Source organism: Vulpes vulpes, chromosome 11 (genome assembly GCF_048418805.1).
Source record: "Vulpes vulpes isolate BD-2025 chromosome 11, VulVul3, whole genome shotgun sequence".
Classification (NCBI taxonomy): domain Eukaryota; kingdom Metazoa; phylum Chordata; class Mammalia; order Carnivora; family Canidae; genus Vulpes; species Vulpes vulpes.
In genome coordinates this window covers 60,247,892-60,272,664 of record NC_132790.1, presented here as the reverse complement: position 1 = coordinate 60,272,664, position 24,773 = coordinate 60,247,892, and the positions used below count along the sequence as shown (strand labels likewise).

General features: G+C 39.5%; 1 protein-coding gene across 3 annotated transcripts in view; it reads right to left on the bottom strand.

Annotated features, from left to right (window-relative positions):
• The window catches only part of MYRIP (myosin VIIA and Rab interacting protein), a 366,004-nt gene that overhangs the window by 204,758 nt on the left and 136,473 nt on the right, over positions 1-24,773 (bottom strand). For all 3 annotated transcript variants that reach the window (XM_072726528.1, XM_026000964.2, XM_072726530.1), the window contains exon 3: positions 10,321-10,542. In XM_072726528.1, the coding sequence (XP_072582629.1) occupies positions 10,321-10,542 (222 nt within the window). The remainder of the gene's footprint in view (positions 1-10,320; positions 10,543-24,773) is intronic.

The window sequence follows — 24,773 nt, the reverse complement described above, 5'->3', positions numbered from 1 at the left end:
CTGTTTGTTATGCAACAGGGATTTTAGAAAATTAGAAATTTGTGAACTCTTTTTCTTGCAGGTCACACTGAATTATTGGCTAGACCTGCCAGTTTCAAGACAACACATTTAAGTGTGGAAGATTAGAAAACATGCGAAAAACAAAAATATCCCCTTCTCAGTCCCATGTCAGGATGGTCACATGCCTCTTCTCCTTGGCCTAAAATTTCTATCTTGCAGCTCTGATTGTATTATGTCTACGTACCAGTTACAGTTCTTTAGGTTCTGTTTTATTTATTTTTTGTAGATATTTTATTTATTTATTCATGAGAGACACAGAGAGTCATAGACACAGGCAGAGGGAGAAGCAGGCTCCATGCAAGGAGCCTAATTTGGGACTCGATCCTGGGTCTCCAGGATCACGCCCTGGACCAAAGGTGGCGCTAAACCGCTGAGCCACCCAGGGTGCCCCTAGGTTCTGTTTTAAACAGCAAGAATGAAATCTGGATGACTTCTTTGAAAAGGTGACTTAATGAAAAGATCTGGTGTCTTAAAGAATTGAGGGAAAAGTTGAATATCTAAGACCTGAGGTAGCAGCATCAGAGATCTCAGTGATGGGAACATCAACACCCATCATCATTTTGTCACCTTGGATGACTTAGCTCTAATTGCCTCAGTTGATGTGTTGCTGTACCCAAGATTCAAATTTCCAGAGAGGATCAGATTGGCATTTTTAGGGTCATGGGCCCATTTATTGACTGAGGTGGTTCATCTTCCACTTTTTCATATCCCAAGTTTTCTTTTTTTCCTGCTTTGCCTAAATCAATGCCTGCATTACTGCTGCAACTCAAATTTCCCCAAACTCCCCACCTAAGGGAAGATACACATATGTGGTAATCTTATTTACAATTCTGATGTTCTGGGTTCTGTGTCTCCTCCTGAACAAAGCAGGAAGGACATCAGTCTCCACCCACAGTGTGTCTCCTGGGTCTTTTTTGGAGTCCTAGGAAGTCTCCTGGGAAGTCACTGGTGGTGCTTCCCCTTTCTAATCCCTGCTAATGTCCAGTTGTAGAGAAACCAATGGATTTAGGATTCTCTACCACCAGGCCCTTCTCTCCTTTGCAAATGTCAAATCACTGTCCAGCTTCCCTCAGTGCTATTAGGGCCAGTAATCCTCCCTATGTTTGAGCTTCTGTCTCAAATGAGAATGTCTCCCTCCCCAGGTCTATATCATACACTGTCCCCTAGGCTGCAGAGTAACACTGTTGGGTCCCATGTTCCACGGTGAAAACAGCTTCTTTGTTTCTGCCTGTAGCTTCCTCTCTCTGGGGCCAAGCAGGAGAATATACAGTAGGGTCTCCCATTTCACTTGTCTCTCTCTATCTCCCATCTCCCCTTGTCCTACATTCCTTGAAAGTCCCTGTATTAGCTCTCATTCCTTCAGGAAAAAATGAACCAATTGGAGATCTATCTATCTATCTATCTATCTATCTATCTATCATCATCTATCTTCATCATCATCTCTTGAGGGAGATATTTATTTTAAGAAGTTGGATCATAGGACTCTGGATGCTGGCAAGTCAAAATCTTTGGCAGGGTAGACCAGCAGGCTGGAGACCCAGAGAAGAGTGGCTGTTGCAGCTTGTCTAAAGGCTGTCAGCCTCAGTCTTTTCTTCTCAAAGGCCTTCAACTGATTGCACAGGGCTCACACATTATAGAGGGTAATCTGCTTTACTAAGAATCTACTGATTTAAAAGTTAATATGATCTAAAAAATATCTTCACAGCAACATCTAGACTACTGTTTGACCGAATACCTGGGGAGCATGGCCTAGCCATGCTGACACATAAAATTAGCTGTCACAGCTCCTTATCTAAGCAAACATGTTAGTAAAAAACCATGGTTATCAGCCTAAAAATGTATCCTAAATGCTCATTGTGAACACTACAGATTTAATCAAAAGCCTACTAAGCTTTGTTTGTCGAAGTAAATCTTTCTTCTCTTTTTTAAACCTATTAAAAGATGTGCTGAGAGGCCAATGGTTTACCAAAATATCTCAAAGATTTAGTTCATGCTCTTAATGCTCAGTGTCACACAATGTCATAGTCTGTATTTTCCCTTAAAAGGCAGGCTTTTAGAGAATCAGTCATTCAGTGGATACAGTACCCACTCAACCCTGGTGGTTCAGACAGGATACATGTGAGAGTGAAAGGCCTCAGCTGAGAGGGCCGTGAGGAGCTCAGAGTACCAAAGGAAGGGAATATCATGTGGTACCTTACTCTTCCTCCCTGATATTCACTCCCGTGTCTTAGGCTGTCCTCATTGCTATGGCTGCACAGGAAGTGTGAGTGCCCAGTTAACTGCCTATAGACACACAGTGCCTTCAAGAGGAACAGAAATCTACACTACCCCTTTAACACTGGAGCACAGACTGTCTGCGGCCTCCACAGACTTAAAAGTAGGGTCCCAGTAGCTGGCTGAGCAAGCAGGCCTGCTGGGAAGCTGAAGGAATGGGGCCCAAGGGCTCAGGCTGTGTTCCTGGGGGAGCCTGTAAAGGGAGTCCTGAACTTGGGGCCGACTAAGTGATCTTGGCTAGCCAGTTGGTCGTTCCAAGTTTCAGACCTCCCTGCCTCTAAACTGGGGCTAATCTTGCCCTCTCACAGAGTTCTTGAAAGGGTTACATGAAATAACTCATCTGAAAAGGCAAATTCAATCCCATGCCCATAACAGGCACTCCTGATATATTTGCTATTTAATCTATTGATAGTAAAAAAAAAATCGGAGACCAGAAAATAGATGTTTAGCTTTCACTGGGGGCAATTTACATTTCTCAAAATTCCCAACTGCTTCATGATTCAGGTCACTCTGACAATGATCAGACTGGGTGCTGCAGTCATGGTCTCTATGGAGATCTATTATTGACAGGCTGATATCTACAATCTTAAGTGCCCATTATTTGGAACTTCAAAATACAAGTCCCCTTTGATGGTTCCATTTTCCCTGGGAACCTGGGTGGTTTTAGCTCTGTGGTGTAATGCAGGGGGGCTGCTGGAGGAAGAACAACAATGGGGTGATGGGGGTAGTATTTGGAATGGGAAGGAGAGAAAGGAGCACATCCTAGATTTCTTTATGTTTGTTTTATGTATACCTGGTTATAGAAGCATATGTATAAAATGTGGTAAATTTGAAACCTAAATAGAAAACAGAGGTAAGAGAAAAATTATCCATATGTTATCTCCCAATGTCAATGTTAACAGCATTGATGAGTGTAAACTGCCTTTCAGTCTTTATTCTATTTCTTTTATTATATAGCAATTATATTACATGTACATTGTAGCAGTATTGTTTTTTTTTTAAAGATTTTATTTCTTTATTCATGACAGACATAGAGAGAGAGAGAGAGGCAGAGACACAGGCAGAGGGAGAAGCAGGCTCCATGCCTGGAGCCCGATGTGGGACTCGATCCCGGGACTCCAGGATCGCGCCCTGGACCAAAGGCAGGAGCCAAACCAATGAGCCACCCAGGGATCCCAGCACTATTGTTTTTAATCTAACATTGTATTTATTTATTTATGTATTTATTATTTATTTATTTTTAAAGTTTTATTTATGCATGAGAGACACACACAGAGAGAAACAGGCAGAGACATAGGCAGAGGGAGAAGCAGGCTCTATGCAGGAAGCCTGATGTGGAACTTGATCCTGGGACCCCGGGATCACGCCCTGAGCCAAAGGCATAAGCTCAACCTCTGAGCCACCCAGGCATCCTATTAATCTAACATTTTAATGGAAGAATTTACCCATGCTAATATAATACATATGCTATTTTATTTTTTTAATTTTTATTTAAATTCAACATGCCAACATACAGTAAACATCCAGTGCTCATCTCCTCCTTAAAGGCCTTATCATATTCCATCAAGTTGAATATGCCCTAATTTATTTCCACTGTTTTACTGTTGGACATTTAGATTACTTCTGTTTTTGTATTAAAAGTAATTCCAGGGCAGCTCGGGTGGCTCAGCAGTTTGGTGCCACCTTCAGTCTGGGGCATGATCCTGGAGGCCCAGGATCGAGTCCCATGTTGGGTTCCCTGCATGGAGCCTGCTTCTCCCTCTGCCTGTGTCTCTGCCTCTCTCTCTCTGTAAATAAAACCTTTAAAAAACATAATAATTCCATACATCTCGTTTTTACATAATATTAAAAAATCTTCCATCTTCTCTTCAGGTATAGGTTTTCAAAAATGAAATTACTGGGTTCAGGGGCTTGGACATGCTATAGGCTCTTGATACATGTTGGTAAAAGGTTATGCCTATTTCGATCCCACCAGCAGTGGATGATTTCAATCTACCCTTGTCAACACTGAGCAGAATGATGAAAAAAATCACTAATTTGATGAGAAAAACAAAAGTACTTGAAGCATATATCTCTGTTGCCTTGCTTTCTAGTGAGGTTCAGTATCTTCACATATATTTGCTCACCTGTGAACGGCCTTATTCCATAGTGATGATTTTTTAATACTGTGTCTTCTTTAGGGATATTGCGAATCCACTGGTGTATCTCTAAAACATACTGTGGAGTTTGTACCAAAAGGGTAGAATGCTAGTTTATGATCATGTAGACCATGTGAATACTCAAGGAATAAGTGATTGAATACAAGTAAAGGATATTCAACTCCAAGTTAAATGAAGTCTAAAGTTGTCTCAGAAAAAAAAACAAAAAACAAAGCAAATGACACAGGTATAATGAGAAGATGTGTTTTGATTTCAATTCCAAGGATAATTTTTTTTCACATTCCCTGACAACAATCTCCCAAATCAGTCTACATTAAAGATAACAGCACATAGTGACAAAAATCAGAGAGAACAGGGACACCTGAGTGGCTCAGCAGTTAAGCGTCTGCCTTCTGTTCAGGGTGTGATCCCAGTCCCAGGATCGAGTCCCACATTGGGCTCCAGTCCCACATCGGGCTCCCTTTGAGGAGCCTGCTTCTCCCTCTCCCTATGTCTCTGCCTCTCTCTATATATTTCTCTCATGAATAAATAAATAAAATCTTTTTAAAAATCAGAGAGAACACTTTTTATAATGAAGCAGATAACTAGGAAGACCATTTGTTCTCAAGAATAATAAGAGCATTATTCTGGAACCAATTCAACCCCAAATGACAATGGTTGAGCAAGGTCTGGGCTCACTCTCAAAGTTTTATCTCCTGAAGAATATCTTAAATGCAACTACTATACATCCTTATTTATGATGTTTGAACAAATCTATACAATAAATTGTTGAAAGATAAATTCATATATATATGGCAAAGGGAATGATTCAGTAGTATCCCATTGGCTTTATAACCTTCAAAATAAAGAATCCATCATTCATTTTCTAATAAATTCATCTAATATTTATTTTCCAAAGTTAAAGTTAAAAATTCTAAAATGACAACAAAAATTGCTTTTTAGAAGTATATTATTATTTATCTGAAAGAGCATGTGTACGAGTGTGTGTGCACACACAGCGGGGAGGGACAGAAGGAAAGGAGCAGAGGGGGAGGGAGAGGGCCAAGTAGACTTCATGCTGAGTGCCAGAGCCCCAAATGGGGCTTGATTTCACCATCCTGAGATCATGACCTGAGCCAAAACCAAGAGTCAGATGCTTAACCGATTGAACCACCCAGGTGCCTCACAAAAATAGCCTAATGGAAAACATATGAAGCAAAAGAATGGATGATGAACTAACCCGCTGATCATAATTATAGCAATGATCATTAAAAGGGAGTTTTCACTTAAAATTAAAATACTTTTATTGTAATAAATAACCAAACAGAAGACGAGGACATGAAACAAAAGAGAAGAAATCTGAATTTACAAATTCTACCAGTTTTACAGAGATTAGACACTATCTGGGTCTTTCCTGATGAACCCTACATTTCTAACCCAAGTTGCTCATTTAGAACTACACCATAGACAGGCCCAGGTGCCTGATACAGTCATTTATTTCTGATGCAATTTGTTAATATTTTTGCATGAATGTCTACCCTTACTCAACTCCTAGCTCCTTAATTTTTTGTGGACAAGAATTCTTATAATTATTCATGGCTCTATATGCATATGGTTGGCTCTGGACAAACAGCTGGAAGCTAAATCAATGCAGCAAAAATGGGACTAATTTATGTAGGAAAAAAAAAGTACATTGTGGCCAGTGGACAGTGAAATATGGGTCTGAATGTGGCCTCACAAAAGTCGTTACTTCTGCAACTTCATAGAGCTGCTATCAAGCATTTCACTGAGATTTCACACACACACACACACACACACACACACACACAATGTATTCTTCATAGATTCTCATGTATACAGTGGTTTTATTTTTTTATTTTTTTTAATTAATTTTTATTTATTTATTATAGTCACACACAGAGAGAGAGAGAGGCAGAGACACAGGCAGAGGGAGAAGCAGGCTCCATGCACCGGGAGCCCGATGTGGGATTCGATCCCGGGTCTCCAGGATCGCGCCCTGGGCCAAAGGCAGGCGCCAAACCGCTGCGCCACCCAGGGATCCCTATACAGTGGTTTTAAATCCAACTGCTTGAATATGAATCTGCTGGACAAATATCCACAATAAAATAAATCACTTCTAAACCAAGAGGTGAATCTCAGTTTGCAGCAGGAGCAGAGAAACTGATGAACAATGTGGATGGCACCATAGTGCCCACAATGCCATCCTCCAGTGTGCCACCAGCTTTTGCCAAGTAAAATCTGTATTTAAAGTCTAAACAATCTGTTTTAAACTATTTTTTTCTGTTTCAAGAAACTGGACAGGCTTTACAAGCTGTTATTAATCAGAAATTTTTCATACATGATTCAAGTCAAAGTAGTCCTTAAATGCTTCACATGATGAATTTGGCTGTGGCTGTTACGTAGTACTGAGTTATACAGCCTGACCACATAAGTAAAATAAAGCTTCTGAGGCATCCTTCAAAATATGAAAGACTGTCAGCCTACAGGTCATATAACTGAGGTGCTTTGGCCCCAAACATACTTCTTTACCAAATTGGGCCTTAGAGAAATTTCTAGAAGAAAAATCTGCCACACTGCTGATTTTTCCCTAGATAGGTTCCCATATTGAACTGGAGTAAAATAGAGAATGAGCTTCACTTTTCCATCAATATTACAATCCTAAGACTCCCAGAAATGTCTCCACATGACATGATGAAACAGCCAACTTTTCCTCAGTATTCTCCTTCTGCCAACTTTGATTAAACAAGTGTGGATATGCTCTATCTGTTCCAGACACACTGAATGTAGATGACTTCTCAGTCATCCTCCTCTTTCTTTAAAAACTAATAAGCAAAGGTAGATTAGTTTTTCGGATATCTTTCAAGGTATACTTCTATGAGTGGTTCTTTATTTTCTGATGCCCTTCCAAGGCTCAGGGAGTTGTCATGCAACGTTGACATGGAAATGATGCAACATTTAGTTTAATGGGTTTACCTAAGCCAACTGCCTCCTCATTAGGTGGTTAGCAACGTGAAATAGAAATTTAAAATATAGCCTTACAAACCATTTATTGCCCTTTCGATATCTGACTATTGCTTGAGACAATCTAATATAAGTGAAATAGCACAGTATTTTACCAGAAGACTGGCTTTTGAGCAAGGTTCTTCCATGTATAAGTGATATGATCTCAAGGTAGTGTAGTGCTCACTTAATACGCTGCTGTTTGATGAAAGCAACATATGATTTAGTTGTAACTGATAACAGACCGAGACACACAACTCAGGGTATGTGGGGTCAAAAGGCTGTGACTGCATGTCTTATGGCTATTAACTGTTTAGTAGATTTGGAGAATTTTTCTGATCCACTGAGAAGAGGAATAGAGAAAAACTGAAAGAAACAAGATCATGCAAGTACTAGTATTTCCTTCTGTGTGGGGGTGAATACATTGATAGTAAAGAATAGCATATTTTAATAACTGCTAGGGTTTGAAATTTCAATGATGCCAAAACCCCTTGAGGATAAAACCCAAATTCTTTACCTAAACTTTCCTAATTCTACATGCCACCACAAAGAATGGTCTGTTCCAGGCCCTCTGCACACCCTGGGGGATCATTTTTGCTCTTGGCATACCTTTTCCAAGAATGCCCTGTGATTTCTCTTCCCAACATGAGTTCCATCTGGGGTCCTCTCATCTTCCAGAAAACCTCATTAACACCCTATACTCTCTGGATCCTTTTCTCTTTAAAATTTCCAAAGCCTCTTTTGTACCATGCATTTGGCTGCTTTGGAACATTGTCCTGTTCTGTTACTCAACTCACAAAGATTTGTGTGCCTTTTGTAGGCTCTTGTGCTGCAACTGGAATTGAAGACAGGGAGGGTCCCTGTCCTTGAGGCATTCACTATGGATTAGGCTGGTCACTAATATGGGTGCAAGACGGTGGTGCCATGGCAGATGTTTGAGTCCAATGCTGTGTAAGACCCACCCAGCTTGCTGGGTGCACAATCGTGACATTCAGCCACACCATGCTCTTCCATTCCTTATTTCTGTCACCTCCTGGCCTGCTAGTTCTCCTCCTCACTCAAGAAAATTGTGTCACCCATGGGTTAGTCTCCACCTCCATACTTCTGCCATCAACCTGGTCCCTTCAGAATCCATGTGCATTTGCCTTTCCGTCTCATGCCTTCCTCAGCTAGACCTCAGCCTTCTACGCTCACATTCACCATCCAATGGATCTGCTTCGGAAACCCCTACTTCAAACATCGTTTCTCCTACACAAATTTTCTCTGCTAAGTACCCTCATGGTGACAGTTCTTCAACTTTACCAGGTACTTCCAGCTGAATGACATCTTCATTTACTTCCAACCATTTACATCTCCTTTTTGTCTTTCCTTCCTTCTCTATCCAGATTAGTCTATCATTCTAATGTCTACATTTTAAATATCTGAAACTCTACTACCTTTGCATCTGTTCCAAACCCTGTCTTTCAAAACTGCCCAGCCCAGGATGAACCTGACCATCTACTTTCCTCAGGTCCACAGAGGTGAGATTGAGTATGGTTGGAGCAAAATGCACAATGCACTGGTTGGAAGTACACAAATCAATGATCAGAACCCAGCTCAAAAGCCTGGATCTCCAACTTCTAGAATGTCTACTGCACATCATCTCTTCCAACATCCAACTCATTTGTTATATGCATGCATTTGATCTTAACCCACCTTTACTGAGAAAGGGAAGACATGGAACAAATCTGTTTGCATCATCCACTCCCAACCATAATTCTAGGTTCACCTACAATTAAAGTCTCCTCCCTCCCTTTGCTGTCACAGGGCTTCTCCTCTTAGCCAGCTGGTATATGGGGACTTGGAGAGGTTCCCTGCTCTGAAAGTCATATGCAGAACCTGGCCAGCACCCCATCCTGGACAACAGACCACATCTGCTTCAGTTGGTTTCTTTATAGCTCAGAGACTGAGTCCTTGGGGATCTCAAGGGAGTGCAGCAGTCATCTCCGTTAACTAACTTTATGGGAAAATGCTGGGCCTTGATCAATTAAAGGATATAAGTGAGCAAACAAGGCAGGAGGAACAAAGGGAGGAAAAGACAAGGGAGGCAGGAGCTCCTATATGTGTTCTTGGGACCAGCCAGTCTCTGTCTTGCTCACAGTGAAAGGCATTATGGAAAGATGCAATGAATACAAATGTGTTTTGCAGATGCTAGGATCAGCAACAATTTAAGAATTCCAAGCAACAAAAATCAGACCCTAACTTATCAAACTTCTTAGTTTCCAAATACTCAGTGTATCAAAGAAATGCTCTGGCAGTCACTAAGGGAGAATAAAAACACTATCTCTGTGAGACTCCATGCTAGCCATTTCCTTCACATGGAGACCATCATCCCTACCCCTTTTCACGTTAGTAATTCCTTTTCATGTTTTACCATCCTGTCTTTATTTCTTGTTTTCTGTGAAGCTTTTTCCAAGCCCTAGAGCTAGTGGCTCCTTGCTCTGCATCCCCACAGTCAACAGGTGAACTGGTCAGGCCCATATCAGTCTATATCATGATCAACACTCAAGCATTCATCACCCCCCTAAGCAAACTGCCTGGTCCACCACCATGTTCTTGCACTCAGCATAATGCCTAAGAATCCAGCACACACCTGTGGAATGAATGAATGACATGACAAGAAGCACAGCCCTCCCTCATTCTCTTTGTGAAGGTCACATGGTGTCGTACACACTGGTAATCTCTACTGCGGTAAGTACTCTGCTGACCAGGCAATCTCTGCTGCTTCTGTCTGGCCAAAGGAAGAGAGTGCCACCAGCAGGCACCTTGCGTCCCCCTGGCCACTCACCTGGCTTGCTGGCAGACACAGCAGATCCACACCTTCTCATGCTTCTGGTAGGAGCAGCAGCTCTTGCAGACATTGAACTTACAGTCGGCACATCTGCGCTTGGTGTTGACCAGGAAGGTGAAGGGCGAGCAGCAGCGCATGCAGCAGTGCTCCACGAACTTCTGGTGCTTTGAGAGGATGCTGCACTTGCTGCCTTCCTCAGCCAGCTTCTGCTTCATCTCGCTGGGCAACCGGGAGGGGAAGAGAAATAGCACACCACGTCAGGATGCTCTCCATAAAGCATCCACCTGGGCCACCTACAGGCCAAGCCACTATGTAGGATCTTCCCACAAAATGATAAACTCTAAAAGACCAATTGCTTGACATGATATCCAGAAAGGAACCCTGATGGTGGATTAATTTTTGTGCACTTCAGCGTGTCATGTTTTCTATGAGAAATCATATAAGCCTGATTACTAATATTTCAGACAACAGGTTGAGATAAAATTATAAAAACTAAGCACATCCTTGGAAAATAATACCTTTAAGTTAATGCCTTTTTAAAGTAGCAGAAGATCATCTATGCTCAAACATTAATCCTCATAACAGCCCTGCTGGGAATAGGATAAATGTGGCCCTGGTCTTATTTAACACCCCTGAAACGAAAGCACCCAGGGATTTTAAAAGCTTTCATATCAATGTAAGTCAATAAAGATTCTCTGGATGATGGACAAATCCCAAGCACTAGTGATTCAGAACTGAATCAAAGACAATCCTTTCTTCCAAAGAGCTCACGGTCATACTGGGCACACAGCCAGCCATATTAATGCAAAACATCACACTGCATATGCTTCTGTCTACACTCAGGGAGGAGGAAAGAGAAATCTTAAGACAAAGATATCCTGAAACAGGTGGAGTCTCCTAGGAAAACTGACTGGAGGTAACCAAGTTACTCTGACCTGGCAAATTTGATATGTTTTTCCTGCTATAAAAATGGATGCCCACAACAGTAAAAGCAAAGTAATGTATTTTTTCCATGCCCAGTTTGTAATTATGCAATTCATCTCAGATCAATCTATGATGGGTATGGTACACACTTTCTCCCAGTTTGCACTTGTCTTTTCAGCTTGGCTTGTGCTGTCTTTCATTATTTAGAAGTGCTTCATTTTTCTGTAGTTGTCATTCAGTCTCTGCAGTGGGATGAATGGTGGACCCCCAAAAGGTTGTCCATGCCCTCAGCACCACAGTCTGAAATTCTTCCTTATTTGTGAAAAAGGGTGTTTAGAGATGTCATAATTTAAATCTTGAGGTGTGATCATCCTGGATTACTCCAGCAAGCCCAAAATCCATCGACAAGTGTCCTTGTACGAGACATACAGTGGAGAAGACAATGGGAAGATGGAGTTCAAGTCCTCAACCATTTCTGCCTCTGGGCTCCCTCCCAGGGCCCTGCCATGGGCCATAATGCTGTCCCATCTCTGTGCATTCAGACTCTCTCCTCACCCCTCTTTCTTTCCAGGGGCCTCCATGGCCCACCTGACCAGATGCAAATTCTCAAAATCCTTGGCCTAAATGGTGAACAATGGTTGCATAGATAGGAGTTGCCCTTGTCTGACACATTATGAGTGGGAGTAAATTAATCAGAACATAAGTAAGCAGAAAGGAAAAAAGATCAGAATTACCTGTATTCACCTACTCAGAATTATTTTTACATACCATTCTCTCTTCCTTTTTCCTTCTCCTGCCCCTACCATCTCCTCTTTCTCTTTGTTTCCTCTTTCTCCCTCCCTTGCTCTCCCATTTTGAAATGATGATAATATTATATATACTGTTTTGATTGTGAAGCCTAGGAAATTACCTATATTTCATTTAGATTTTCAAGTATGTTGGCATAAAGTGGTTCACAGATTTTTCTCATGACTTTAAGACCTCTGCTATACTTGTAATCATGTCTCCTTTTCTTTCCAAATATTGCCTATTTGACCCTAAGGTTTTTTGCCCTTTGATCAGTAATTTCTGAGATTTATTTTGTTAATTTAAACAAAGTACTAATGTTTAGTTGACTATGTTGCTTATTTATTTTCCATTCCAATAAAGTCTAGTCTTACCTTTATTACTTTTCTCTTCTACTGGTTTTGAGTTTGCTCTATTCCTTTCTCTTTTTTATTGAATTGTAATTAAAATACAGTATTAAATTAGTTTCAGGTGTACAACACAGTGATTCAACAATTCTATACCCTACTCAGTGCTCATCATGGTAAGTGATGGTACTCTTAATCCCCATCACCTATTTCACCCATCCTCCCTCCCCTCTCCCCTCTGGTAACCAGCAGTGTGTTCTCTATAGTCAGGAGTCTGCTTTTTGTTTATCCCCTTTTTCTTTGTTTCTTAAATGCTACAAATACATGAAATCATATGATATTTATTTTTCTCTAGCTGACTTATTTCACTTCACCATTACTTATTTTACTTCACCATTACACCTTCTAGGTCCATTTATGTTGTTGTAGGTGGCAAGAACTCATTGTTTTTATGACTGAGTAATATTCCATTGTATTCACATACCACATCTTCTGTATCCATTCATCCATCAGTGAACACTTGGGCTGCTTCCATATCTTGGTGATCATAAATAATGCTGCAACAAACATAGGGGTGCATGTAGCTTTTCAAATTAGTGTTTTTGTTTTCTTTGGGTAAACATCGAGTAGTGGAATTACTGGATCAGACGGTATTTCCATTTTTAAGTTTTTGAGGAAACTTTTATATTGTTTTCCACAGTGACTGCTCCAGTTTGCATTCCCACCAAAAATGTGAGGGTTCCTTTTTCTCCACATCCTCACCAACACTTGTTATTTCTTGTCTTTTTTATTCTAACCATTCTGACAAGTGTGGGGTGGTATCTCATTGTGGTTTTGATTTGCATTTTCCTGATTAATGATGTTGATCATCTTTCCATGTGTCTGTTGGCCATCAGTATGGCTTCTTTGGAGAAAAATCTATTCAGGTTTCTACACATTTTTTTTTAATTCACCACAATTATGTAGTATTTATTCCTGGGCTGCAAGGGTGGTTGAACATCTTGATAGAAGCGTGAACTCTTCTTACTGTAGCATTCCAGCTGTTCTCTCTTTAAATCTCAAGCCGAGTTCGTAGGTTTTCAGGATGATCTGAAAGTTATCTAGGTAATTTGGTGGGCACAGGTGACTTGGGGACACTACTCTTCCGCCATCTTGCCCCGCCCTACCGTTTCTACACATTTTAATAAGATTATTTCTTTGTGGGGGCATTGAGTTGTTAAGTTCTTTATATATTTTGGACAGTAACCCTTTATCAGATATATCATTTGAAAATTTTTGTTTTATTGATGATTTTCTTGCTGTGCAGGTTTTTATTTTGGTGTAGTCCCAACAGTTTAATTTTGATTTTGGTTCCATTGCTGAGGAAACATATCTAGACAAACATACCTAGAAAAAAAAATGTTTCTATGGCCAACGTTGAAGAAATTACTATCTATGTGCTCTTCTAGAAATTTCATAGTTTTAGGTCTCAGATTTAGGTCTTTAATCCATTTTGAGTTTATTTTTGTGTGTGGTTGTACAGTTTCATTCTTTTTCAGGCAGCTGTCCAGTTTTCTATCTAGCTGTCCAGTTTTGTCAGCACTATTTATTGAAGATACTGCCTTTTCCCCATTGCATATTCTTGTCTCTATTGTTTTTGATTAATGGACTGTATAAGCCTGGGTTTATTTCTGGGCTTTCTATTTGTTCCATTGATCTAGGTGTCTGTTTTTGTGCCAGTACCACACTATTTTGATTACTATAGTTTTATAGCATATCTTGGAATCTCCAATTGTGATACCTCTGGCTTTGCAAGATTGCTTTGGTTATTTGGGGACTTTTACATACACATTTTATGAGTATTTGTTCCAGTTATGTGAAAAATGTTAGTGTTTCATGCAAATTGCATTAGATCTGTAGATTTCTTTGAGTAGTATGGATATTTTAACAATATTATCTCTTCCATATTTTTGCATTTCTGTCATTTTCAATTTCTTTCATCAATGTTTTATAGTTTTCAGAGTGCAGGGCTTTCACCTCCTTGGTCAAGTTTATTCCTAGATTTTTTTTGATGCAATTGTAAATGGGACTCTTTCTTAATTTCTCATTCTTGCTACTTCATTATTAGTGTAGAGAAATGCAACAGATTTCTGTATATAGTTTTGTATCCTGCAACTTTACTGAATTCATTTATCAGTTCTAGAAGTTTTTATTTTGCAGTCTTTAGGGTTTTCAAGACTTAATTTTTAAAAAATAAATTTTAAAAAGTAAAGCTCATTTACTTTTAATGTTTATTCTTTTCTAATGTGCATTTAAGGCTATAAAACTCTCCACATATCCCTTTCACTGCAACACACAGGTTTTCAATAAGAACATTTTTATTGTTAGTCTGTTTTACATATTTGATAATTCTCAGGTTTAAAATTTCCAAATATAGGACTTTCGTTATTGATTTTTTAAATATATTTTGATCAGAGAAGAGGGTCTGGAAGAAATTAATTCTCTAGTACTTGTTGAGACTTGCATGATAGCCTACTCCATGCTCAATTTTTGTAAAGTTCCATATGTGTTTGAAAAGAATATTTATCCTTTATTTATTAAGAGCAAAACATTAAATTTTTCCATTATAATTGTGGATCTATTATTTCCCTTCAATTCTAGTTAATTTTTTACTTTATATTTTTTAAGACTATAATGTAGGGTGCATCAAGGTTCCTAAATGCTATGTTCTTAATGAAATTTTCCTTTTGTGATTACATACAACCCTGTTTATCACTAATAATACTTTTTTATCTTAAAGTTGGCCTTAAAAAAATAAATAAGTTGGTCTTATATTTATAATCTATATTAGTTATTTCTTTAGTTATTTTTTTTAATTGATGGTGTGCAAGGGTATATCTTTTTATACCTCCTCACTTTCAACATTTGTATTGTGTTTCAGATTGGGATGTTATGAGCAGAACATAACTGAATTTTCTATTTTTGTGCTGTATGAGAATTCCTTTCACCATGAAAGTTTAAACCATTTATATTGAGATTACTAATATATTCATATATGCGCTGCTGAAGCAAGCACTAGATTACTAATATATTTGGATTTATTTCTACTATTATTTAGTGTTTTCTTTTTATTGTGTTTGTTTCCTCTTTTTCTCCTTTTCTACTTTCTATTAGGTTGATTTTCTTCATTCTCTTTGTTTTCCCAAGTATGATTTGGCATTTATTCTTTTTCATTTCTTTTAGTGGTTGTCATGCATATTGGGATTAATATCTAATGTTAACAGCTTTCCTCTTAACAACATAAGCGTTAATTCCCTCTGATGTTCTATGTTATTATTGATAATATTTTAGCTCAATCTTGCTTTGTAACTGCAGAAATTGTTCTTAATATTGTTTAACTGATTCACACCACCCCACCTGAGGCTGTCTGGGATCTGCTCTCAGACAAAAAGGAAATTCATTTCTTTCCTCCAGTTGTCAATATGCCTCCTGCATCTGCTGGATTTGGTTGCAAATGGGGTGCTGGGCAAATGGGGTGGTATGCAGTTTTTGTATTGTGTCCAAAAGGTATAGTTTCTACCTGCAGGAGGGTTGGTCAAATAGGAGCTTACCTAGCCATTAGCAGAAGTAGAATTCATTTACTATTTTTAAGTTGACATTCGCATAGATTTATCCACATTTACCAATTTCTCTGTTCATCATTGCTTTTTGCCTCTGATGTTTCCTATTCTTTAATTTTTTTTCTTTTTCTTTCTTTCTTTTTTTTTTTCCTGAACTTCTTCGGGCAATTCTTCCTACAAGCAAGGAAAACTCTAGGAGCCCTTTATTTGGTGAAAATGTCTATTTCATCCTTATGTTGGAATGATGCTTGAAATGGGTATGGAATCCTAAGTTGACAGTTCTTTTTCCAAAAGCACCAGATAATACTGGAGGAATTAGTCCATTTTTCTTTTCTGCCATCAAATGTAATGTAAAGTTTGTCAATGTGATTATTCCTTTGTAGGAAATCTCGCTTTTCTCACTGGTTTTGTTTTGTCTTTGGCATTCTGTTTGGTGTTCACTATGACATGTTTAAATGGGCATTTGTTTGCATTGTTCTGCTTGGAACTCTTGGTAATTTTTAAAGGCTTTCTTGAATTCTAAACAACCCCTCAATTATAACTTTGAATGCTGTTCCCTGCTCTATTTTCTCTAATCATTCCTTCTGGAATTCTATGCCAAGACTTTCCTGATCCTCCATACCTCCTAATCCTTCTGTCATCTCTTTGTATTTCTGAGATACATTAGGAACAAGTACTTCAGCTCTAGTTTCTAGTTTAGAAATTCTTCATTCATGTTTTCTCCACTATTTAACTCTTTTGAAATTTTACTGACTTCAATTTTCATTTCCAGAAGTTATATTGATTTGTTTCCACCCAAGTCTGCCTGTCCTTCTCTCTTTTGTGCCATTCAACCCCGGTTCCTATTCACTCTTTTATCTTTCTTTTCTAACTATTTTAAATATATGTCCTTTATGTCCTCTTCCTGACTCTTACATTATTTTAAATTCTTAGAAGGGGTGGTAATTCTTCTACTAGGTGTGCCTATTAAATCTTGTTGAAGGTAGATTATTTGCTTTTATGATTTATCATTTTAAAGCTTACTTTTCCTGTAAGTGCATTTGTTCTATTAAGTGTTGCAGTAGAGCAACTATGCATTTGTTTTCACAAGGCACCACAGAGGGGTTATTGATTCCAAACCAGGTTCATATTTGTTCCTTAGCTTGGAAAATCCTGTAGCACATAAGTAATAAGATTTGGATTTCCAATCCCATGTGTACTGCAGGATTAGGACTTTGAGCTTTGATTTCTCATGGGAGACTTTTTTTTCTTCCACCCAGGGGTCTAGGCAAAGATCACCTGCTTTCTAGCTCCTGTAAACCAGTGAGTAGAAATTTTCTAGGTGCCCCTTGTCACCTAGAGTGAAACCCTTCAAGGCTAAACATTATACAGGTGTTTCATTTTCAGCTGATTGTCCTCCAAAGGCTCAAACCACATCTCCTGCCCCCATGCAGAAATGAACACTGCAGCCACCACCATAGTCCCTTCCTTCTCTAGCTATCTAGGCTGACCCTTCAGCTTTACTTCTCTCTTTACTTACACCCCCTGGGAGTTGCCCTTTCTTACTTTCCCCCCTTGACTTAAAAAAATTGAGATATAATCCACATGCCAAAACATTTACCCTTGTAAATTGTACAATTCTGTGGTTTTTGTACACCCACAAAGTTGTCTAGCCACCAGTACTATCTAATTTCAGAACATTTTCATCATCCTCAAAAGAAACCTCACACCAATCAGTCACTCCCCATTGTTGGCCTCCCCCACCCAGCCCCTGCCAACCACTCTTGTACTTTCTGTTTCTACAGGTTTGCCTATCCTGGACATTTCATATACGTGAAATCATACTATACTGTGGTCTTTTGTGTCTGCCTTCTTTCTTTGCACATGTTCTGGGTTCATCTGTATTATAACATGTATCAAAATTTCATTCCTGGGATGCCTAGGTGGCTCAGTGGTTGAGTGTCTGCCTTCAGCTCAGGGTGTGATCCTGGGGTCCTGGGATCGAGTCTCACATCAGGCTTCGTGCAGGGAGCCTGCTTCTTCCTCTGCCTATGTCTCTGCCTCTCTCTGTGTGTCTCTCATGAATAAATAAAATCTTAAAAAACAAAAAAGGAATGAAGATTCCTTTTTACTGCCAGATAATACTCCATTTATGGATATACCATATTTTATTTATCTATTCACCAACTGATGGACATTTGGGCTGTTTTCTTCTTTTGGCTATTATGAATAATGCTGCTATGAACATTCATGAGCAAGTTTTTGTGTGAACATGCTTTCAATTCCAGGAGTAGAATTACTGGGTCGTATGGTAATTCTATATATTTAAGCTTTTAAGGAATTGCCAGACTGTCTTCCAAATGATAGCACCATTTTACATCATCAACAGCAAAACATGAGGGTTTTGATTTTTCCACATCCTCACCAACAATTGTTAGTGTCTGATTTTTTAATTATACCTAACCTACGGAATATGAGATGGTATCTCACTGTGGTTTTGATTGTATTTCCCTAATGGTGAATAATGTTCGACAATTTTTCATGTACTTATTGACCACTAGTACATCTTCTTTGGAGAAGAGTTTATTCAAACCTTTTGCCATTTCAAAATTAGATTATTTATCTTTGTTATTGTTGTATTGTGAGAGTTATTTATGTGTTCTGGACATAATACCCTTATCAGATACATGATTTACAAATATTTTCCCTTTCTCATATTAAGTCTTATAATTTATTAGTGTTTTTAGTACAAAGAAGGATTGCACTAGCCCACCCTACCCTGCTACTAGAATTGGAAATCTATGTACAGTTTTATAATTTCATTTTTCACTTAACAACAACAAACCATAAACATGTTTCCATGACAATTCAAGTGTGTTTGCAGTATTAACTTTCAATGTGTACTGAATTGTCTTAAATAGCTGCCAATATATGTGAGAACTAACTGCTTTGCATAACATTGCTTAATATTTATTTGTTGCTTGAGCATTAGGGAGCAAGGGGAGGCTGAATCCAGAATTAGAAGGGGATATTACAGGCCAGCTGATGATTTATATTTGGGTGAACAAAATATTTACAGGGAAATAGGACAGAGGTTTTTTTCCTTGAGGCATGAAGATGATGTCCTCCAGTCTCTCAGATTTAGAGCAGGAGATGAGCTAAGTCATTGACAGCTCTGACATCTGTAAACAACATAAGAACAGCCTTAGCAATTGACTGGCTTCTATTGATATTTCAGAGCCACTAAATTAAATGGGATAAAACATCCAGGAAGGAAAGTCTTTGGGGATCAAAAGAGCTCTGTGAAGTCAATCCACAGATCACTGGAGCTTTATGAGTTTTGCTTCCTGATACACAGGGCTGCAAACTCCAATGGCATTAAAATCTGAGTATCTGATGATAAAACTGTTCCAACCTCTCCAAAATTTGTTCCAAGCAAATGGAGTATTTTGAACCAAAGGTTCAGTGGAGGAATAGTATGGCCTTCTTCTGAACTATCTCTTATTTATCATATTCAATGCCCTATATAACACCTCATGGAGGAGGACATTGAGTAGAATTGTGTAGGACAACTTACAGTGGCTGGTGGCAGAATCAACTAAGAATCATGCAAGACCAGGTATCTGCTTCAAAATGTTCTGGGAAAAACCAAGCCCCAAATGGTCAGCCTCATGGGAAAGAGGGATGGGTTTAGAGACAGGCTAGGGGGCATAGCTGAGCTCAGCAATTTATCCAACAGCCCCAACCTTTCTGAGCCTCTGTTTTCTGAGTGGCAACAATAATTCCTACTTTCTGGAGTTGCTTAAAGATTTTAAGTGAGGGATCCCTGGGTGGCGCAGCGGTTTGGCGCCTGCCTTTGGCCCAGGGCGCGATCCTGGAGACCCGGGATCGAATCCCACATCAGGCTCCCGGTGCATGGAGCCTGCTTCTCCCTCTGCCTGTGTCTCTGCCTCTCTCTTTCTCTCTGTATGACTATCATAAAAAAAAAAAAAAAAGATTTTAAGTGACTAAAGCAACAATAAGCAAATACTAGTTATTCATTTGGATTAGCAAGATATCCAGAAGTCTGAGTACCCATAATATTCAATCACAACTGTTTATATGTCAAGGTTTTTGTGCTTGTATCTGGACAAGAACGACCAGTTCTTACTTACTGCTTAAACACTGAGTTATTAGAGAGGTGTGAAGTAGTATCTTATAGTTTTGAGTTACATGTTCCAAATGACTAATGATGTTGACCATGGCTGGTCTGGTTTTTAGCAATGTCCTCTAATCTGGTCTAGCCTTCTTCTGACTGCAATGGATATCTGAAAAGCCTATCAATATTTCATGGTTTCTTTCACCACCATGCCAACTCTGGTTGGTTGGTAGTGGGTGAAGCACCATGTGTTGAGAGTATATACACAAGCTCAATGGAGCTAGAGAGTCATAAATTAGCAGTGTCTGCCATGAGTGTAGCAGGGAGAAGTGATGGCACATGCCACTTGTTTGCTATTAAAGAGACAGTAATTCTGATACACACGTATGTAGCACCATTCCATGATCATAGACACTATTCCTTAGATTGCCAATTGTTCACTCAGTTCACACTTCATATTGAGCACCTATTATCCTAGGCATGAGGAAAAGAAAGAAAACAAGACATAGTTCCTCACTTCATGGAATATGTCCTGTAAAAATTGGCACTTTATACTTTATTTATTTATTTATTTTTCTTTTTTTTATTTAAATTTTACTTAGTTAACATACAGTACAATAGTGGTTTCTGGAGTTGAATTCGGTGATTTATCACTTACATACAACACTCAGTGCTCATCACAACAAATGCCCTCTTTATTACCCATCACCCATCTAGCCCATCCCCCACTCACATACCTCCATCAACCCTCAGTCTATTCTCTATCATTAGGAGTCTCTTATGGCTTGTTTCCCTCTCTCCTTTTTTTTTCTTTTCCCCCTTCCCATATGTTCATCTGTTTCTTTCTTAAATTTCACATGAATGAGATTATATAGTGTTTGTCTTTCTCTGACTGATTTATTTTACTTAGCATAGTACACTCTAGTTCCATCCATGTCATTGCAAATGGCAAGATTTCATTTTTTTAATGTTTAATATTCCATTGTGTCTGTGTATGTACGTATGTATATATATATATACATCTATATATATATACACACACACACACATGTATACACAAAACACCTTTATCTATTCATCAGTCGATGAACATTGGGATCTCTCCTTAGTTTGGCTATTGTTGATAATACTGCTATGAGCATTGGGGTGCATGTATTCCTTTGACTCTGTATTTTTGTATCCTTTGGATAAATACCTAGTAGTGCAATTGCTGGATAGCACAGTAGTTTTATTTTAAACTTTTTGAGGAACCTCCATACTGTTCTCTAGAGTGGCTACACTAGTTTGCATTCCCACCAACAATGCAAGAGGGTTCCCCTTTCTCCACATCCTTGCCAACACCTGTTGTTTCTTGTGTTATTAATTTTAGCTATTCTGACAGGTGTGAGGTGGTATTTCATCATGGTCTTGGTTTGTATTTCCCTGATGATGAGTGATGTTGAGCATCTTTTCATGTGTCTGTAAGCCATCTGGATGTCTTCTTTGGAAAAGTATTTATGTCTTCTGCCTATTTCTTAACTGGATTATACACACCATCATTTTTATAAAGGAGAAATAACAGCACCTAGTACATAAAAACAATTGCTTTGGTATGCTCCCTCAGGGATTGGCTATTGGAACTAGGCCTCTTTCTTGTTTTCCATGGTCTCTTCCATGTAGCAAAGAGGGATGGAAACCTGGAAACTACATCTTCTAGACCCTCTTGGTGTTGGTTTGGGTCTACCAATGGGAGGTATTTGTGTGAGACCAGAAAAGTCGGAAGGAGACAACATTTTTTGTTTTCTGTTCCAGTAGAGGCAGGCAACTGTGGGTAAATGGGGCTTTCTGGTCCCCTCTTGGCAGTAGGGGCTCCTTCAGCAGCAAAGGAACAGCAGCCATGACTCCATCAAATGCAAGCCCGTGGAATCCAAGTTACACTTTTTTTTTCCTTTTCTTCTCCAGCCCTAAAAGCAGAAGCAGCTCCAGTGGTTACTGATCTCTGGAACATCATGTTCTTCCTGTTGCTTTACCAGCTCTTCAAACACTTTTATAGCCAATTCCTGAATTCAAAAACCTTTGTGTAAAGTATTAAGAGGGTTTCTGTTTTGATGGGATCCCAGTTGACAGATCTTCAGAGAGAAGAAGTCATTAATGTCATATCCAGAGAATTTTTTGAAGTCCCCATTCCATCTGACCTCCTTGACATTGGTTCTCTTGACCACTCTGCTCTCTGGCTACTAGAGACTCCCTTGGAGCTATGGTTTTCTCTCCAGATTAATTCACATTGCATTACATCTTCCCCAGAGTTTGTTCTTTATTCCTCATCTTGCTCTATTTTCCCCCTTTGAGGAGTTGAGCCCCATGTATGTCACAAATTAAGAATATGTGTGCTAGTGGTTCTCACACCTTTGGTCCCACCTGCTCTCCTAAGCTTCAGGTGAGGGTTTGGAGCAGCTAAGGTCTCCAGGTTGCCATCTTATGTGGGACTGAACTCCAACTGTCTAAAATTATAGACATTATTTCCATCCCCAGATCTTTCCACAAAGAGCACTAAGTTACTTCTATTCCGAGGCCCCTCTGGAATCCTAAGAACCATCCCCAAACTCTTCCCTTTTGCTTTCTTTTGCTTGTGACTGTGCACCAAATCCTATCCATTTAGTACTATGATACCCCTTAAACACATCTCTCCTTAGCTCAGGCCCTCAGCAGCAGCAGCCTACACCACTGCAGACTTTCTGCAAGCCACTTGCAACAATGCATGCAGAATGACTGACCTTGAAAATACATGGCTGCCCTTCATCACTACTTAGAAAGGCATGATGATGACTCTGGCTATAGGGCACTCCCTCAAGCTCCGAATAATGTTCTGTCCCTGTGCTGGCTCGTGTTCTTTCCCCCACGTGTCTTCCCTCACTCCTTACCAGCACATTTCTCCTCCTTTTCCTTCCAGACCCATTTCAAATGTCCCCTTCCCTACCGTGTTTCCAGTACCACCAGACATTGTGTCTAATTCTTTCATGGCACTCAACACACATTTGTTCATGGGCCTTCTACAGGACAATGAATTAATTCCTCAGAGAGGAGGACAGTGGTGGCCTCCTTTCTCCCTGGCACAGAAGGCCTGGCCTGGATTGTGTGTTTCAGTGTGTACTCTTTCTTCCCAAGCAAGCTCAGCCAATGGGCCAGGGATTACAGTAAAACAAAAGCACTGGCCAGATGAATATAAATACCTCCTAACAGTCCATTGCTTAAGCTTCTACCATTATGGAAAACTCATATGCAAAACAATCAAACACTTTCCCAACTCTTACTTTGCATCTATAAATTTTGATCCTGCAGAGCAAGACATTCTGCCTTCTTCTGCTTATAATTTACTGAAGATAAAGCACCATAGGAAAGTTGAAAGGAGTATTCAAACACATATAATAAGGGAATAGGAGTCTTCTTTTTTATTTCTGAATAAGAGATAAGTATAATATTTCAGATTCTGGAATGTTCTTATTCATCATTCAAATACTAATATATGCAAATAATAACTTCTCTGTGGCTGAGCTCATTCACCACTTTCTGAGCTGGTCAAACCTACAGGCTGTGGCATCCACAGAAACAGACACTTTTTCCCTGGAGAATTTTTTTCCTGCTGTTGGGCTTGTTGATATAGGTCTGACCTTGAGCAAGAAAACTCTCTGATGAGAAGTAGAGCTGTCATCACTCTCCAGGCTGTTGTGAATGAAACAGAAATGTTCCAGACTTCATTCTCTCATTTACCCTGGATGGACACAGACTCTAAAAATCTCTATACTGGAGACCACCATGCATATTCTGACATTTAATGTATCATGCATATGTAAACAGTTATTTTCATTCAATTAATATTGGATTTATCCATCTACAAGAAGTCACTATACAGGTCAGCCTGAGGAGAGAGATGCCAAATCTCACTGGTGATGTGGCATAGCTGCTAAGGCACTTACCCCTCTGATGCTCATGGACAGCTGACTCTCCTGAACTGGAATTCCCCTTCTTACTCGAGTGAACTACCTTCTCCAAATTTGAGTACAGAAAGGAAACTATTAGAAAACCCTCAAAAACATTTTTTAAAGCCTTTTGTAGGGCAGCCCAGGTGGCTCAGTGGTTTAGCACAGCCTTCAGCCCAGGGCATGATCTTGGAGACCTGGGATCAAGTCCCATATCGGGCTCCCTACACGGAGCCTGCTTCTCCCTCTGCCTGTGTCTCTGCCTCTGTGTGTGTGTGTGTGTGTGTGTGTGTGTGTGTGTGTGTCATGAGTAAATCAAATCTTTTAAAAAAATAAATCCTTTTGTAATATCATATTTCTTTGACATCTCCCTTCTCAGACAAAAAGGAAAGATTTCCTTTTTTAACTCACACTTCCACAAACAGGAGTGGCAATCACCTTTATAAAATGCATACTGTGTGTGTGGCATTTGGCAGAATTGATCCCTACAAAACTTTTTTGAGGCACAGAAGGAGGGGCCTCCACATTCTGCTCAGGTTGCTTTCTGGAGGGCATCAGCATGAGTTGTGTTCTGCATTTGAATGATGAGCAGCCCGTGGACATGAGTGCAATCCTTTGCTTGTACAGCATCCAGAACTATAGATTGCTCATGTGAGCACTTTATAGCAATGTGCTAGTTATAATAGTGTCAGAAAGTATGTGTGCAGCCAGTTTTAGAACA